The 18,856-nt window shown below is 41.7% G+C and overlaps 2 protein-coding genes across 11 annotated transcripts; both read right to left on the reverse strand.

Annotated features, from left to right (window-relative positions):
* LOC127008604 (uncharacterized) lies at positions 1-15,561 on the reverse strand. Of its 2 annotated transcripts, none has more exons than XM_050880817.1 (8): positions 15,518-15,561; positions 13,538-13,609; positions 12,566-12,681; positions 12,006-12,121; positions 10,759-10,931; positions 9,229-9,425; positions 8,370-8,480; positions 1-307 (listed from the first exon to the last, which is right to left on the reverse strand). In XM_050880817.1, exons 2-8 carry the CDS (start codon positions 13,596-13,598, stop codon positions 125-127), a joined length of 957 nt encoding a protein of 318 aa, XP_050736774.1. In that variant the 5' UTR covers positions 13,599-13,609; positions 15,518-15,561; the 3' UTR covers positions 1-124. The 2 variants fall into 2 exon arrangements, with proteins under 2 accessions (XP_050736774.1, XP_050736775.1); XM_050880818.1 differs by having other exon boundaries at positions 15,511-15,554.
* Positions 3,306-5,881, reverse strand: LOC127008605 (uncharacterized). Of its 9 annotated transcripts, none has more exons than XR_007761211.1 (4): positions 5,337-5,861; positions 4,981-5,139; positions 4,678-4,770; positions 3,306-4,518 (listed from the first exon to the last, which is right to left on the reverse strand). XR_007761211.1 is itself a non-coding variant. In XM_050880822.1 (4 exons), exons 1-4 carry the CDS (start codon positions 5,509-5,511, stop codon positions 4,040-4,042), a joined length of 906 nt encoding a protein of 301 aa, XP_050736779.1. In that variant the 5' UTR covers positions 5,512-5,881; the 3' UTR covers positions 3,326-4,039. The 9 variants fall into 9 exon arrangements, 4 of the variants coding, with proteins under 4 accessions (XP_050736779.1, XP_050736777.1, XP_050736778.1 ...); XR_007761208.1 differs by having other exon boundaries at positions 3,326-4,197; positions 4,519-4,770; positions 5,337-5,867; XR_007761210.1 differs by lacking the exon at positions 4,981-5,139 and adding an exon at positions 5,140-5,205 and having other exon boundaries at positions 3,326-4,359; positions 4,519-4,770; positions 5,403-5,861.
* Positions 15,562-18,856: the final 3,295 nt, after the last annotated feature.

Below are 18,856 nucleotides of genomic sequence, written 5' to 3' on the forward strand. Positions count from 1 at the left end.
TTCAACTCCTGCTCCTCTTGTAATGCTTTTCCTGAACACGCTTTAGATGACTAGTCTCTTCTTATATTCCTGCCCCTCTTCTCTTCCGGACTGTTCTTGAGGTTTGACACTCCGTATTCATGTGTCAGTACTTGTAAGTCTTGGCGTACATGTTGAGGAGGTGCTGGCGGGCCTTGATGGGCGGCGGAGAGGAGGCGCCGTCGATGGGCCGCACCACCACCTCGTTGTCGGGATGCACGAAGAAGGCGGCGGAGAGGCGCGAGGCTCGCAGACGTGTTTCCTCCTTAGGGATGATCACGCGGTGCTCCTGTGGGGAGAAGCACCTATTACGAGGGCATGTTGGTATGAAGGGGGGGTATTATGGGGGTCATTTTTGTATTTGTATTGAACGGGCATTTTTGTATGGGGGTATTAGAGGGGTCATGTTTGTATGGGGGAAGTATTAAGGGGGTATTTTGTATGGGGAAGTATTGGGGCATGTTGAGAGGGGAGTATTAAGAGGGAGTATGGGGAAAAATTATAAAAAGGGCCATGTTTCTATCGTATACGTATAAATAAATAAATATATATATATATATATATATATATATATATATATATATAGATATATATATATATATATATATATATATATATATATATATATATAAGAACCTAAGAACGTAAGGAGTCTGCAAGATGCCGATAGGCCTATACAGGGCAGGTCCTGTACACTCAACCCCACCTTACCTCACCATCCATGGCTTTATCTAACCTCTTCTTGAATGTATCTATGGTATTGGCACCCACAACATGGCTCCCAAGCCTGTTCCATTCATCCACCACTCTATTGGTGAACCAATTCTTGCCTATGTCTTTGTTGAATCTGAATTTGTCTAACTTAAAACCACTGCCACGCGTCCTACCTGGCTCTTTCACTCTCAAAATATTATTGACATCCCTTTTATTAAATCCCTTCATTCATTTATAGACTTCGATCAAGTCTCCTCGCAACCTTCGCCTTTCTAGAGAGTGTAGATTTAACTGCTTCAGCCTGTCTTCATAAGGCAAGTTTCTCACCCCCTGAATCATCTTTGTCATCCTCCTCTGTACAGATTCTAACATCTTGATATCCATTCTATAATAGGGGGACCAGAACTGAACTGCATAATCGAGATGAGGTCTAACTAGTGCTAAGTAAAGTTTGAGGATGACTTCAGCGCTCCTATTGCTCACGCTCCTTGAGATGAAACCAAGTACTCTGTCTGCCCGATTTTTAGCCTGTATGCATTGAGCTCTAGGACGGAGGTCAGCGCTCACTAGGACTCCTAAGTCTCTCTCACGCCCAGACCTGCTTAGAGGAGTGTCATTTAAGGAGTAATTGTGTAAGGGGTTATTCCTACCTACACTCAAAATGCTACACTTCCCGACATTGAATTCCATCTGCCACTTCCCCGCCCAATCATATAGTCTGTCAAGCTCATCCTGTACGGTAGCGTCGCTGTCTGATTGGATTACTCTACCGATCTTGGTATCATCTGCGAACTTACTGACATCGCTACTAATTCATGTCTCCAAGTCATTGATGTAAATAATAAAAAGCAGAGGACCTAGCACCGACCCCTGTGGGACTCCACTCGTAACACTGCCCCATTCAGATTTCCCACCATTGATTTGCACTCTCTGCTTCCTACCACTAAGCCACGCCCTGATCCAGTTCAAAACTTTCCCATCTATGCCGTGAGCCTGTAATTTTAGTAATAGCCGGTGATGAGGGATTTTGTCGAACGCTTTACTGAAATCTAGATATAATATGTCATAGTTTTCATCTCTGTCAACCGCCTCGATTACTTTAGTGTAGAAGGACAACAGGTTAGCAAGGCAAGACCTACCCTTTGTGAACCCATGTTGTGAATCATGAATTAAATTATGCTTTTCTAGATGGTCCCGGATGCTCCGGGCTATAACTGACTCCAACATCTTTCCTACAGCTGATGTTAAGCTCCTCGGCAAAACCCCACAAACAGCAGGCACCCCTCGAAGTCCCTCACTTTAGCGAACGATTCCCTGAAGCGCCGAAATATCTCTTCGCTACCCACCTTACTGATGTCATTACCACCGAAACTGCAGAAGACGATTGGCTGTGTCCCCTCCCCTGCTAAAATTTCCTCCATTCTGTCAGATACGTGCTGGATGCCTGCCCCGGGTAAGCACACTCGAAGCCTATTTTCCTTATCCCTTGAACAAAAGTACCTGTCAATGAACCTGACTTGAGTCCCCAACCACCAGTACTTTCCTCTTATTAACTTTGTCAGTAGACGGAAGGGAAGCCGCTACAGGAGGAGAGGGAGGGGCGGCAACAGGGGAGGAGGAGGAGGAGGAGGAGGAGGAGGACGATGAGGAAGAAGACTTGAGAAAGGGAGAGAGTGGGGGAGACTTGTGGAGGGTAGAGGGAAGGAGTGAGAGGGAGGAAGGTTAGATCCTGGCCCCGTGTTACCGTTACCCGCCACGCACAATGCAGTGACTCCTGATGTGGGAAGCGACCCCAGATCTTTAATCAACCCTAACTTCAGCGAGCAGCTACAGCGTATGCCTCCATTATAGATAGATAGATAGATACAGATAATTTTCCTCTTACCCTTCCGACCATATCACAAAGCTTCCTAACAAAGAGCAAATCGCAGCAATTGGAAGAACGCAAATTATGAAACGGACTTTGAAACACTCCAGCTAATAAAGTAGTTTGGGACGAACAGAACCTCCACCAGTGTACTATGCGAAAGAGCAATTATGTCGTCTGTTCCTATACGTAGTCCTTATAACTCTTCATTGGTAGGACGGGAGGAGAGGGAAAAGAATATAGTAAGTGTGATGAGTAAGATAATGGTGAAAGATGAATAAAAACAGCTATGAGAAGGAACGAGGAATAGAAATGCAAGGAAATGAGCGAAAGGAAGGAGAAAAAACAGAGAGAGAGAGAGAGAGAGAGAGAGAGAGAGAGAGAGAGAGAGAGAGATGCAATGATAAAGCGGGAAGGGGAAAGGGGGAAGTTCCAAGTGAAGTGACGTTAAGCATCCTTGTACCGGACCCCTGAGCCTCGCATCCTCCTTAAAACACACACACACACACACACACACACCAAACTTGATATCACAATTCCTTGCCGTCGTGTGTGTGTGTGTGTGTGTGTGTGTGTGTGCTTTCTTTCGTTCGACTCTCCCTGTTCTACAAAAACGAATCCTACGGCGGGGGAAGACCCAAGAGGATTTTTCTCCCTGCCGGTCGGCGTTCCGGAGGCCATTCTGTTTTCAATCCCTGAGCTGACGAAAGCGGTTTTCTGCCACAAAACCGTAATTATTTTTAATATCATCTCACAAGCGTCAATTATGAAGCTCTTCGTTGTTTGGACGATCGTCATTATCCTAGGGAATCTGGCTGCCAGCAGCCAGCACTTGGCCGGCGGGGCGGGCTCCACTGGGGTCCCAAAGGACGGGGTGCCCTCTGCTAGCCTGGAGAAGGCCGGTGAGGACCTATGGAAGAAAATTGACGAGGGGGTACTCAAAGATTCCCCCAAATTCTCTGATCTTGAGAGAATGAAGACAGGTTTGCAAAATGGCGCGGATGACACTATCAAGACCATGGAAAGGAAAGTGACCGAGAAAGAAGAAAAACTACCTTCACAGGAAACCATTATAGAGACATCTGTGGAGACTGAGAATGTAACAGAAAATGGCGCTGGGCCTCAGAAGGTAGAACGAACAGAAAAAACAGTGGAGATTCTGCCCGGCAATAAAACGAATGAAGCTTTCGTAACAGAGAAAGAAGAAAAACTACCTTCACAGGAAATCATCAACGAGACATTTGTGGAGAGTAAGAATTTTACAGAAAAGGGCAATGGATCTCTGAAAGTAGAACGAACAGAGGTAACAAAGGAGATTCTGCCAGGCAATAAAACGAATCAAATATTAGCAACAGAGAAAGAAGAAAAACTGCCTTTAGAGGAAACCATTAGGGAAACATGTGTGGAAAGTAAGAATGATACGGATCAGAGCGACGGACGTCAGAAAGTAGAACGGACAGAGAAAACCATTGAGATTCTTCCCGGCAATAAAACGAATGAAATGTTAGTAACAGAAAAAGAAGAAAAGCTACCTTCACAGGAAACCATTAAGGAGACATCTGTGGAGACTAAGAATGTAACAGAAAATGGCGATAGACCTCTGATAGTAGAACAGACAGAGAAAACAAAAGAGATTCTGCCCGGCAATGAAACAAATGACATTACAGTAACAGAGAAAGAAGAAAAACTACCTTCACAGAAAAGCATTTCGATGACATCTGTGGAGGAGAGTAGAAATGCTTCAGAAAATGGCGATGGACCTCAGAAAGTAGAACGAACAGAGAAAACAATGGAGATTCTGCCCGGCAATAAAACGAATGAAATTGTTGTAACAGAGAAAGAAGAAAGACTACCTTCACAGGAAAGCATTTCGATGACATCTGTGGAGAGTAGAAATGCTTCAGAAAATGGCGATGGACCTCTGGTAGTAGAACGAACAGAGAAAACAAAGGAGATTCTGCCCGGCAATAAAACGAATGAAATTGTTGTAACAGAGAAAGAAGAAAAACTACCTTCACAGGAAAGCATTTCGATGACATCTGTGGAGACTAAGAATGTTACAGAAAATGGCGATGGACCTCTGATAGTAGAACGAACAGAGAAAACAAAGGAGATTCTGCCCGGCAATAAAACGAATGAAATTGTTGTAACAGAGAAAGAAGAAAAACTACCTTCACAGAAAAGCATTTCGATGACATCTGTGGAGACTAAGAATGTTACAGAAAATGGCGCTGGACCTCTGATAGTAGAACGAACAGAGAAAACAAAGGAGATTCTGATGAAACAAATGCTGATAGTAGAACGAACAGAGAAAACAAAGGAGATTCTGCCCGACAATGAAACGAATGATATTTCAGTAACAGAGAAAGAAGAAAAACTACCTTCACATGAAACCATCAAGGAAACAGCTGTGGAGAGTAGGAATGTTACAGAAAATGACGATGGACCTCTGATAGTAGAACGAACAGAGGAAACAAAGGAGATTCTGCCCGGCAATAAAACGAATGAAGTTGTAGTGACAGAGAAAGAAGAAAAACTACCTTCACATGAAACCATCAAGGAAACATCTGTGAAGAGTAGGAATGTTACAGAAAATGACGATGGACCTCTGATAGTTGACCGAACAGAGAAAACAAAGGAGATTCTGGCCAGCAATAAAACGAATGAAATTTCAGTAACAGAGAAAGAAGAAAACAAACGAATGAAATTTCAGTAACAGAGAAAGAAGAAAAACTACCTTCACATGAAACCATCAAGGACACATCTGTGAAGAGTAGGAATGTTACAGAAAATGGCGATGGACCTCTGATAGTTGACCGAACAGAGAAAACAAAGGAGATTCTGCCCGGCAATAAAACGAATGAAATTTCAGTAACAGAGAAAGAAGAAAAACTACCTTCACATGAAACCATCAAGGACACATCTGTGAAGAGTAGGAATGTTACAGAAAATGGCGATGGACCTCTGGTAGTAGACCGAACAGAGGAAACAAAGGAGATTCTGCCCGGCAATGAAACGAATGAAGTTGTAGTAACAGAGAAGGAAGAAAAACTACCTTCACGGGAAACTGCTGTGACGCCACCGAAAGTTGTTAAAAAGCTTAGGAGAAGGAAAGCTTGTAGGTGTGACTCGTTGTTGACCCTTGTGGTGGTAACAGAAGAGTTAATTGAAAGAATTACTCGTGTTGTATTGAAGGAAATGACAACAGAGTAGTGATAATGTGTTGCTGTTTCTCTTATCAATTTCTTTAAAAAAAATCAAAATCAAAATAAATATTGAATAAGTTGGGAGACCGTGATCCATTCAAATATGTCACTTATGAACACGGTGATTGCGGCCCCGGTTTAGATTCGAGAGAGTTTGTTTCTTTTAAGAGTGTACACACACAATGCCGGTTTGTGTCCGGCCCTGGATATTATAGCATTTAGTGCCGTCCTTAGTTAACAGTTAACCACAGTTTACCTTCCGCAGGTCTCCCCAGTGAGCACTGAGGCCACGCGCAGCTATTGAGTTGACCCTCTTACCTATATAGTTACCGCAGCACCCAGATTCAAGGAGCCGTTATTTCAGGCAACATGTATAAAATTTCAGCCTGTCTCCATGCACGCTTTATTCACGCCTAGTTAGTGCCACATCAAGTGTCAAAGAGCCATTTTTTTAAGGTAAAATATACATGATGCCAGTCAGTCTATTTTCATGTATTAATCCAGACCCTGGTAACATCGCATCCAGTGTCAAATACCCATTTTCTAATACAATATATATACATAATGACAGTCTATTTCCATGTATTAGTCCGGACCCAGCTAACGCCGCATCCAATTTCAAAGAGCCATATTTTCAAAGATAATATATAGGTAATTCCAGTCTGTCTCCATGTACTAAACCACACTCAGTTAATTTCTGCACCTGTATTACGTTTAGGAGAGCCAGGTTTTAAAGGAAGACCTGCATACATAACGTCGGTCTGCCTCAGTTCAGTAAGCCGCCACAAATGTAAAACAAGAATATGAACGGGCATCGTATTGTTCCACGCCCAGTTAACGTCGCCTCCAGTTCCAAAGAGTCACAATTTTTAGGCAATGTGTGTGTGTGTGTGTGTGTGTGTGTGTGTGTGTGTGTGTGTGTGTATATATATATATATATATATATATATATATATATATATATATATATATATATATATATATATATATATATATATATATATATATATATATATATATATATATATATAGATAGATATATATATATATATATATATATATATATATATATATATATATATATATATATATATATATATACACACATACATACATACATACATACATAACCCACATGCATACATCTGCCTCGTAATATTCAATAAATCTGCATCTAGCTAAACCTAATAAGACACTTCCTTCCTCTTTGGCAGTGCAAACAGTCTCCAAGTAAAGGCATCACAAGGGGTCACCGTGTGGAGTGAGGGAGCAAGGGCGGCAAGGTAGCAAGATGGCCAGTGGAGCGCTTCATGTATACTGTTCTACCGTATATTATAGGGCGTTATACACTCGCACGTTCCCCCACTGGATGGCGATGAGGAGAATGAGAAAGCTCATCTTGAGTGTTGGTTTGTTAAACTGTTGACACCTCCACCTTGCATAGACGAAGGCTGATAAGCAGGTCGCGTACCCTGAACCCTATACCCTGTCAACACGACGCTACCGCCGACAGCATCTTCTTGTATCTGGTTCAGAAACACTCATAAATGTGCCTGTAGGGCCTTTCTTTAATACATTCAGCCATTGTTAGACCGTGAGTGGTGGATGGCAGGCAACGCGCGATATTATATGCGTTGTTTATGTTTTTCTAAATATAATGGTAGGAGCAATGACGCCAACGGAATATAAATGAACAAAATTACTACAGATATGATTCTGGGGACGCGGTGGTGTGACGGTTCAGAACGTCAATATTCATGGAGAGGTGATTCGAATCCGAATGCCGGCGCGTGGCACCCCAAGCCACGACCCCTAAACCAACAACCCCAAATGAAAATAGGTAAAAAGCTATGAAGAAGAAAGAAAACACAGGAATGATTAAAAAAAGCGTAAGTAAAGAGATATAAATTAATTAGATCAACCCTACCGTTGCGGATGATTTAAGAAGTATGTTTAATAAGATATAAATCAATTAGACCAAGCTTACCGTGGAGGAATGCTTCAGTTAGTATGTATATAAAAATATGAATTGAGATGAATTAGACTCTGCCTACAGTGGCGGAAAGATTTAAGAAGTATATATGTATAATAAGATATTGAACTAGATAAAGCTAACCGCGAAGAAACGATTAAAAAAGCAGATACAATTAGATACGAATACATTAGACCAAGCTTACTGTGGGGAATGATTAAAAAATAGATAACATGAGATACGATTGAATTACACCAAACTTACCGCGGAGGAACGTTCAGCAAGTGTACACAATATAATATAAATGACTTAGGGCCGCTTTCACAGTCACTTCGTTTGTTTTGGTCGTTATCAAGGGCGGCGATCGACACTATAGTTTTCCACGTGAAACTGGCTTATGGGGTGGTGGCGGCTGCAGAGGAAACGAGAGGTGTTGAGAGTGTGTGGTAAGGTGCGGGGCTAGGCTAACCCCGCAGCTGCCACTACCCCATCGGCCAGTTTTACGTGGAAATACTATAGCGGCGATAACAGCCATTGGTAACGATGAAAACAAACAAAACGACTGTGAAAGCGGCCCTTAGATCAAACTTACCGTGGCCTTCAATCTGTTCGCCGTCCATATCTGCAGCAAATCCCCAGCGTTGACCAAAACAGTGCCTGGGATGGGTCTGGCGTGCACCCACTCCCCGGCATTGCCTCGCACCTGTCCAGCACGAGAACACCTTTAGGTCGGCAATGGCAAACGCTTCCGCACGTCCTGTAACATTAGCTATCTCAAAAGGCCGAAAAGATCACTCGGTTTTAATTATTATTATTTTTTTTTAGGTTCATGTACTACCCCAATACTCCCAAGATACGCCTGTCAAAGTTTCCTGCCCAGTCATCATTCATTTATGTTTTTTTATAGTAAATCACCGCTCTTATCTACTTTGTTGTTATCTGTCCCATCGCCCATCAACGGCTTGGCCAATACACGATCCTTTATCATTATTATCATTCTTCTTCTTCTTCTTCTTCTTCTTCTTCTTCTTCTTCTTATTATTATTATTCTTATTCTATTATTATTATTATTATTATTATTATTATTATTATTATTATTATTATTATTAGTAGTAGTAGTAGTAGTAGTAGTAGTAGTAGTAGTAGTAGTAGTAGTAGTAGTAGTAGTAGTAGTAGTAGTAGTAGTAGTGTTGACGTATTTGTTGTTGTTGTTGTTGTTGCTGTTGTTGTTGTTGTTGAGATCCATGAAAGGACATGGAGTGAAAAAAAATGTATAGACCCAAATAAATATAGATACGAAAAACAACAGAAAGTGACAATAAGAAGCAAGTAAGAAGTAAAGAGCCGTAAGAAGAAGAATAAAAAAAGGAAAACAAAATCAGTACCCTCCCTGCCATTCACCTAACCTTATTATCTAATTTATCCTTTTTATCCTCAACGCCTTCCCGTACCTGTAAGCCGCCCATTGAGTCTTGGAAGAGCAGCGTTATGGAGCCGTAGTCTGTGTGAGCCCCGCAGCGGATGGCGTTCTCGGGCACAGCGGCGGCCAGCGGGGGGTAGTGGTTGATCCTGAGCACGGAGGAATTGGCATCAGGAGAGCGGTTGCAGATGTACTGATGTGTGGACGTGAAGAAGTCCCGCTCCAGGCCTTAAGGAGGGAGGACACAACAGGATGAGGGCTAAGAAGAACGTGGGGAAGGGTGAGGTTTGAATCTATATATAAATGTCTCCGCTATTTTTACCTGCTATTCCAGTTGCTCTTTTTTTTCTCTATCGTTATGTCTCTCTGCAGGTCTTAAGGAGGGAGGACACAACAGGATGAGGGTTAAGAAGAACGTGGGAGAGAGTGAGATATGCTTGTGAATGGCTCTCTTTCATTTACCTTATTTTCCGTTACCCAGTCGCTCTTTACTCTCTATCGTTATGTCTCTCTGCAGGTCTTAAGGAGGGAGTATATAAGAGGATGAGGGTTAAGAAGAACGTGGGAGAGAGTGAGATATGCTTGTGAATGGCTCTCCTTCATTTATCTTATACTCCGTTACCCAGTCGCTCTTTATTCTCTATCGTTATCTGTCTCGCTGCGCATCTTGAAGAGGGAGTATACAAAAGAGTGAGGCTTTGGGAGATTGTGAGGGAGGCCGAGATATGCCTCTACATGCCTCTAATTCATTTACTTTCTACTCCGTTACCCAGTCCCTCTTTATTCTCTTGCGTCATCAGTCTCGCTCCAGGTCTTGAGGAGGAAGTATTTAGGAGGGTGAGGGTGAGGGAGAATGTGAGGGAGGCTGCAGAAATAAGAGTCTGAACAGTGAAGGCCGGGTAGTTTCGCGCGGGTGGGATGCTGGGTCAAAATGTCTCTACTTGCGCATGACGTCAGTAAGAAAACGGACATGTAGAGGCATTTTTATGATTAAGAAAGTGAGGTCAGTCACTCAAAACCTGCATACCTATACACGTACTATATTTGTCCCTATTGTTCTTAGTTGGTCTTTTCTTTAAATTCCTCCATGCCTTATTTATATTTCTTCTGCCCTATACTTCGCGCTCTGTTCTCTGTGCTTATTTATATGCAGTGATATACGTCTTCTATCCCTTCCCTCCCTCTCCGAAGTTTGCTAACGTCACTCAGTCTGCGCGGGCCCGGGTTGAGGTGCTGCAGTTACCTAGGTCCATAGTGCTCAAACATTTCGGAGTTTATACACACGCACATGTGGTAAGGCTTTCGTAGAGATTGTGTTAGTATTTCCATGGGTAGTTTTATGACCCAATAGATAGTTTGACAAGGCCTCTAAACCATGAACGTGAAAAAAAAAAGATCTCGAGAACCCGACTAACCTCCTGTGTGACCTTTGAAAATATAGTGGTTGTGAGAGCCGCAAGAGTCTGAGATTATGGACCCTGGTTTTCCTCTCTGTATGTTGGAAAGAATGACGTTCACCTAAGATGGAAAAGAGACAAGACAGTGAAAACAAATAACTTACCAAGGCCAAGGGCAAGGGCGGTAAGGACGCGTTGGGCCAAGGCGGTGCTGGAGGCCACGAAGGCTGCCGCGGCGGGTCTCAGCAGTGGCACCTCGGCGTCGGGAAAGGCGCCATCCATGTTCTTCATATAGAAAGACTCCCGGAGCTCCAGGAGACTCTTGGCCGCGTCCAACCTGTGAAGGAGGGAGGTGAACCATACTCGTGAATATTAAGACATTTTACTGTTATTATTATTATTATTATTATTATTATTATTATTATTATTATTATTATTATTATTATTATTATTATTATCATTTTTTTTATTATAACTTATTATTTCTATTATCATTATTATTATCATTAGACCCTATCATTATTATTATTATTATTATTATTATTATTATTATTATTATTATTATTATTATTATTATTATTATTATTATAGCGATCAGGCACTATCCTTTACCCTCCTCAGCTCTCCTTAAGCTATGATGGAAGAAGAAATGAAAAAGTTGATTGAACAAAATATGATGAGGAACGTGAAAATAAAAACTCAGAGGAGGACCATGGAGTAAAGAACCATTGTGGATAACAGAAGGAATAAAGCAAGAGATAAAAGAAAGGAAGAGGAGAAACAGAATTTAAAGAAGTACTCGAAATAAAGATAAAAAGGTACAGTTAGAGAAAATTACCAGCGTGCAGACACCGTAAGCCGCCTGTTAAGCATTCACCAAACCCTGAGACGCCGAGAAGGAGAAAATTTAAATGAAAACCATGAGAGAAAAGGAGAAACAGGACGAGAGAATATAGAAGGTTATATAAATCAAGTGACAGAGGAGTAATAAACATTCTTAAAATACACAATCAACAAACAAACAAGTAAAATCAAGAAGTAAAGACAACAAATAAATAAACAGTAGATAAAATAGGACACTCACGCCTTGGTTAATGATACCTTAGTTAATTAAAGACTCATTAGCCTTGTCCAACCCGTTAATGAGGCAGGTGAAAATCATACTCATAAGCTTGGAAGCAGTAGATTAAACAAGACCACTCGAAATTGACCTCTCTTCTGGCCTCTCGTTCTGTTTTATTTTATTGGAGCAGCGGCTAACTGTCTTTTTTGTTCCTATTTTCTGTTTTTTTGCCCTTGAGCTGCCTCCCGTGCCGTAAAAAAAAAGACACTCACTGCAGGCTCTAGGGACAATGTGATAGAGATGACCACCTGAGTCAATCACACCTGAGTTAATTAGTTAAATACTCACTCTTCCCTCCCGATGCTGTTGTAGCCGTGTTGACTCTCCACGTCAGACTCATAGGATGCTTTGGTCTGCTCGGGGAGGCTGAAGAAGGATGCTGAGGTGTTGAAAAGGTTGCTGATCTGGAAGGGAGGATTAGTAAATGGAAATCTTTATAATATGTGTGTGTGTGTGTGTGTGTGTGTGTGTGTGTGTGTGTGTGTGTGTGTGTGTTGCGACGGAGATGAGCACCGAGGCCAAGCGTAGCTATAGCGTATGCCCCGAGCTTTACTGTTTGTCAATGTGTGGGTTTACTTTTTTTTTTTTTTTTTGCTTTCTTTTTTTCACTAATGTAGTTAATGTTAGTAAGTAAAAGTTTAAATCAATCAGTCAATCAGTCTCTCTATATATTATCTATCTGCCTATCTATCTATTTATCTATCCATCTATCTATCTATCTATCTCTATCTGTCCATACCTGTTTATGAATAAAGGTTTAAATCAATCAATCAATCAATCTCTCTCTCTCTCTCTCTCTCTCTCTCTCTCTCTCTCTCTCTCTCTCTCTCTCTCTCTCTCTCTCTCACCTGCTCATCAGTAACGCCGTGGTTGGACAGGTAGACGAACCCAACGCCGGACAAGGCATCGTGAAGCTCCTTGCCAACCCTCTGCCACTCGGCCTCACTAGCGACCCCCTTCGTCCCTGTGTTAGAGCGGCAGGGAAAGGGAGACTAAATTGGTAAGAAGATGAAGATGAGGAGGAATAGGAAGAAAAGAAGATGATGATGATGATGAAGAAGATGAAGAAGAAGAAGAAAGGGAGACTAAATTGATAAGATGAAGATGAGGAGGAATAGAAAGAAAAGAAGGAGAGGATGAAGAAGAAGAAGAAGAAACTATTTTGTAACATCCCGAAAACTAGATTGATTTAAACATTGATAAAAACAATTCTCTTTTTGTGTTTTATTAGAGCAGTGCTGAGTGGGCTTTTGTTGTTGTTGTTTTCTTGTTGTTTCTTGCTTTTTTTCTTTTTGGCTGTTGTTGTTTTTGCCCTTGAGCTGTTTCCTCTACTATATATAAAAAAGAAAACACAAACATGATTAAAATATACAAAAGAAGCAATGAGATAGACGGTCTACACTTGCTACTACTACTACTACTACTACTACTACTACTACTACTACTACTACTACTACTACTAATAATAATAATAATAATAATAATAATAATAATAATAACTTACGGATTTTTCCTGCTTTCTGAATGTTACACGAAAAAAATAAGGAGATTTTTTATAACTGCTTTCATTTTTTTCTTCCGCACTTTTCTTCCTTTCGCTGTTTCCTCTTTCTTCGTCTTTACCTTTTTCATATTTTTCTTCTTCCTCCTCCTCTTTTTCTTAATGTTCTTGTTCTTCTTTTTGTACTTTTTGTTCTTGTTCATTTTCTTGTTTTCTTCTTCTATTTTCTTCCCCCTCCTCCTCCTCCTCCTCTTCTGCTTGTCGCGTTCTTCAGTGGTTACAATCTCCTTGCAATGATTTTAGCGCTTATGCGACTCACCTATTAATCCTCCGAAGTCGACCACAGGGATCTCGCAGGGTGGAGAGTTCGGGGAATCCATCTTCTCGACACCTGGAACGAAGGGATTTGTTGAGCACTCACACTTATCTTTGCTATTTGGACGTTTCTTCCTCCACCATTTGATTAGCTACATGGATATATTTTTTTACTTGCTTAACTTTTTTTCCCGCACGCACCCCCGTTATAAAGCCCGTATACATTTTCTTAAGCGAGTCGGCGCCATAGTTCGCCTGCTTGTCAAGACTCCCGTAGAAGTTGCTGAGATTTTCATGGAATGTTTTGTGAATCCGGTGATTTTTTTTTTTTTTACACGACTTTGCATAATCTTGAACGCGAAAAACACACATGAAAATCCGGTCAAGAAATATGGGCTTTAGTATTTTGATATATATTTTTTCACTGTTTAACCCGTCCGCTGCGATTGGCACGGATTTGGCTTTCAGTTATAGCCTAGTCACACATAGCTCCAGGTCTTTCTCTGCCTCTGTGGTGGATAGTGGAGTGTTTCTCATGTGGTATTGGTGTGCTGGATATCCCCTCCCAAGATGCGGGGCTTTACACATTTTTCTTCATTGAATTGTAGCAGCCACTTTTTGTTCCACTCCTGTAGCTTGGTGAGGTCTTACTGTAGGAAATCCACAGTCGAGGGGTTAAGGGCGATCACACCGAGGTATGTACTATAATTACTGCACTGATTGTAGACACTCGCATAGATTTAAGACAGTCAGTGAGAGAAGAGGAAATGATGATAGAAATGACCCTGGCTCCACTATCTTTCGAAGAGCGACTACTTTTTTATATCCCTCTCTTTCCCTCCATACCCCTTCCCCTTTCCCCTACCGCCCTATGCTCCTTCACTTTGCCCCTTCTCATTCTTCCTTCCGCCTCAACCTCTTCTCCCTTCCATGCACCTATCTCATGCTTTTTCTTCCGCACTTATTTCATCCTTCAACCTCCTTTTTCCCTTGTTCTTTCCTCCTCCCTCTTGTCTCCAGTCCCCCTCTTCATCTTCGCTCTTTCTTCATCTCTTCTTTCCCCACAACTCCCGACTATACCCTTGTTCTCTCCTCCCTTCCTTCCCCTCCATGCTCTCCTCGCCCTTGCCCCCTTCCCTTCCCCACCCGTATAAGTTCACTAAACCCAGGACGCATCACTCGCGTACCTTATATAGAGGCTGATAAGACTTGCATAATCTATGTTCGGCATCTATTGAAGACGATACGCCTAAATTCAAAGAAGCTGATTACGTGAGAGACGAGATATGGAGTTGCCAGACAAAATTTCGAGTAGACAAGATAACGTTGAGAACATCGATATAGCTGCGCGAAGCCGCGATGTTCTTCTCCGTCCCATTGGCCCTTGAGCCTACGTGACACAGTGCTACATTCGGGTTACCACAGTTCACTTTCCCCAGGTTTCTCCAGATCGACCAGCCCGAAAGGAAGGATTAACAGCTGTGTGGGCTGCACGCTGACTGCCCGGGCCCGCATATTCATAGGAAGGCGTGCTAACCACTATACCATGGAGGCGAATATGCTCAATAAAGAAGAGATTTATGGCACCTGAGAAGTACTAAAAAGTACCTTGAACACTTGTCTGAAAGACTGAGTCGGGTTGTCATGCGGGGCTATTTAGATTTTGAAACACCAAAGGTCATTAAATTCTGAAGGAATGTAATGACCTTCGCCAAGATCTGAAGTTCAGCTTCCAGTAGCGTCTTCCTCGAATGTTGGGGTTCATATTGGGGTAGTCTTCTGGTGAATGAAAAAAAAAATGCAGAGTAGGGTCATCGGAGTAGGAGTGGACGGTACAGTTAATGTGGAAAAAAGACCATTAGTGAATGAATGGGCGACACTACTACTACTTCTACTACTACTGCTACTATAGTACCACTACTACTTATACTACTTTTGCTTTAGTCCCTGCTATAATTATACTACTACTGTTCCTACCACGCACCTCGCGGCCGTCCTCACACTATGGAAGCTTGAGGCAGACTGTAGGAGTGGGCAGGTACCGGTACCAGTACCTGTACTAACGGTACCAGCTAAACGGTACGGTACCGATACCAGATTGCTCGGTACCGGTACCAGTTGCTCGGATTTATTTATTGGATTTATTGATAATTCTTCATGTCCGATTTTTTTTTTAGGTTGCTAATAAATATTGTTATTGTTATTAGACCATGATCGAGTACATCCATAATAACTATACATGCTATTTTTTTATCGAAAAAATAAATATTCACTTCATTCAGAGAGAGAGAGAGAGAGAGAGAGAGAGAGAGAGAGAGAGAGATCACCACTCAGTGAGTGGATATCTCGGTGATATGGGTACTCGATCATAGTCTAATAACAATAAAAATATTTATTAGCAACCTAAAAAAGAAAAATAATCAGACATGAAGAATTATCCAGTTACTCCAATAAATAAATAAAATAATAAAATAATGGAAACGGGAGCTGTGATGGAAACGGAAAGCAGGACAAAATGGTGGGAACTTGGGGAGACGGTCAGCGGGGCAGTGACTCCGTCTACACACAGGGCCTATACCCATAGCTGGGCACAATAACAGAAAACCTTATTCCCGATAACCGATAACTGATAATGAAAAACCTTATCGGTGATAACCGATATTCGTTAACTGGAGACACAAATATAGGCGATAACCGATAACCGATAGTCGATATAAATCCACAATTCCGATACTAGCTAGCGATAAGTCCGATAGGCTAAAACGATACTATATTGATATTTCAAATAAAAAAAAACATAGATGAATTCAAATTTTCATTATCTGTATTTCAGAAAACTTATAAAACCTGAAAACCACACGTTAACACGTACATATGGACGATAATATTAGAAACGCCTGAACCGGTGTTGTGTTAGTTGGCGTCCCCACCGTCAAAACCTGGCGCTTTTGTTTATAAACACTGGTCTCTCATTAACTGCGCATGCTCAGACCAGCAAGCGTAGACCTGTACAGTCTCAAATCTTTTTAACCGTAGTTAAGAGTTGCTGGAAGGCTGATTCAGATATACAGTACCACTACCACCATCCTTGCTGTTTCTAGGACGACACTGTACGAGTTGTACTTATATGCACAGAGTGTCGCTCTAGAAATGGCGAAGATGGTGGTAGTGTATGTCTGATTCAGCCTTCCAGCAACTCTTAATGTGCTTAAAAGCTTTGTGAGACTGTACAGGGCTACGCTTACTGGTCTGAACATGCGCAGTTCACGAGAGACTAGTGTTTGTAAACAAAAGCGCCAGCTTTTGACGATGGGACACCAAATAACACAACACCGGGTGCCTTCAATACCATGGCATGCTCACAAACGAATATGGAATATCAAATTTGAGGCAGTGAATAATCATTTTGGGGGCAAAGTTAAATGATTTTACTCTTTGATATATTGATTTTTGAGTCTAACATAAAAAATAACCTAGTGATTTAATGTTGATAATCTAAGTATGAAATCTCTTCACCAAAGATATTTCATACCCCGAAGTTTTTTCATACAACACCGGGCGCCCGGCCACGCATGCACAGTAGGGAGGAAACAACGTTTTTTTTTATTCTGAGGCAGAAAAAAGTATCGATTATCGCTAGTTTGGTTACAAAAGTAACGAAGATACCGATATATATTTAAATAAGTAGCGGATAGCCGATAATCCGATTTTGTTATCAGCGATAAAGTATCGCGATAACTTATCGCGATAACGCCCAGCTATGCTTATACCACATGGAGGCGGGCGAGCGCCGAGCGTCACTAAGATCCAAACGGTACCGGTACTAGCGGCAATGCGCAGTGCCGAGTGATCATTAAGCTTCCCGGAACCCAAGTGATCATGAGGCTTCGCGGTACCAGTACCGATACCAGGTACCGGTACCAGGTACCGGTACCTGGTACCGCGAAGAATCGATTCCTCGCGGTACCCGGTATCGGTACTGGTACCGCGAAGCCTCATGATCACTTGGGTTCCGGGAAGCTTAATGATCACTCGGCACTGCGCATTGCCGCTAGTACCGGTACCGTTTGGATCTTAGTGACGCTCGGCGCTCGCCCGCCTCCATGTGGTATGGGCCCTGTGTGTAGACGCTGAGTCACTGCCCCGCTGACCATCTCCCCAAGTTCCCACCATTTTGTCCTGCTTTCCGTTTCCATCACAGCTCCCGTTTCCATTATTTTATTATTTTATTTATTTATTGGAGTTACTGGATAATTCTTCATGTCCGATTCTTTTTCTTTTTTAGGTTGCTAATAAATATTGATATTGTTATTAGACTATGATCGAGTACATCCATAATAACTATACATGCTATTTTATATCGAAAAAATAAATATTCACTTCATTCAGAGAGAAAGATTTACATAGATTTACATAGAAAATCAGACCACACAGACCCCATGGTCCAGACTAGGTGGTCTGTCCTTAAACCTAAGTGATTTTACATTAATCAGAAGGCTCCTAAACGTTGCATTTCTACTCTAGTTGATATTAAGTTGAAAGAGAGAGAGAGAGAGTTTTCTTAACAGGAAATTTATTTGGGAATTTCATCAGAAGTCATTAAGAAAAAAAAAAAACTCCTTCGGGTACCGGTACCGGTACCGGTACTAACGGTACTTGAGTTTTCGGTACCGGTACTACCGGTACTCAAATTAACGGTACTTGCCCATCCCTAGCAGACTGAAGTGAAGCGTGACTGAACTGTGAACACACTCGCCTGAGGCCATAAAGATAGCTGGTGGCATATATGTTCATTTGACCTTGACATGACCGTTCCTTTCGTACACTTACCGCTTTCAATATATATATTTTTTTACAGTTAAGGAAGCAGCTCAAGGGGAAATTACTGTTTATATAAAAGAAAATATAGTGAAGAGCGACGAAACGATCGAGAAGTCATGAGTTTCGGGCGGAGAGGTTTCTTGGTACTTGATACTTATGCTTATTGGATTCTCTCGCAGTTTTCTTCTTGCCTGTAGGTGATGTTTTGTGGGTACATATGATCACTGCTGTATTGTGTGTGTGTGTGTGTGTGTGTGTGTGTGTAGGGACGTATATATTGCCAGCACACAGCCAGGAGCCCACCATCACCATCACCATATACATCACTGTTATATCGTCACTATTACCAGCACCACGTACAATTATCTCCACCACTCCTTGCACTCTCTATTTTTATTATATGTCTGTCTTTTCAACTATCTATCTATCTAACTATCTATCTATCTCTATTTACTTATCTATATCTTCGTATCTCCAGTCATCAGTCTTTTATACTTATCAT

This window comes from Eriocheir sinensis, chromosome 38 (assembly GCF_024679095.1).
Source record: "Eriocheir sinensis breed Jianghai 21 chromosome 38, ASM2467909v1, whole genome shotgun sequence".
Lineage (NCBI taxonomy): Eukaryota > Metazoa > Arthropoda > Malacostraca > Decapoda > Varunidae > Eriocheir > Eriocheir sinensis.

Bases quoted from the DNA above. Each gene is read 5' to 3' on its own strand.
- LOC127008604 (XM_050880817.1), bottom strand. From the start codon at position 13,598: ATGGATTCCCCGAACTCTCCACCCTGCGAGATCCCTGTGGTCGACTTC. The intron at 12,682-13,537 runs GTGAGTCGCATA...GCTCTAACACAG, and splicing joins CGACTTCGGAGGATTAATAG to GGACGAAGGGGGTCGCTAGT. The intron at 10,932-12,005 runs GTGAGTATTTAA...CCTCCTTCACAG, and splicing joins AACAGCATCGGGAGGGAAGA to GTTGGACGCGGCCAAGAGTC.
- LOC127008605 (XM_050880822.1), bottom strand. From the start codon at position 5,511: ATGGTTTCATGTGAAGGTAGTTTTTCTTCTTTCTCTGTTACTGAAATT. The intron at 5,206-5,402 runs GTCCATCGCCAT...CAACTATCAGAG, and splicing joins TGTTCGGTCAACTATCAGAG to GTCCATCGTCATTTTCTGTA. The intron at 4,837-5,046 runs GTCCATCGTCAT...CTACTATCAGAG, and splicing joins TGTTCGTTCTACTATCAGAG to GTCCAGCGCCATTTTCTGTA.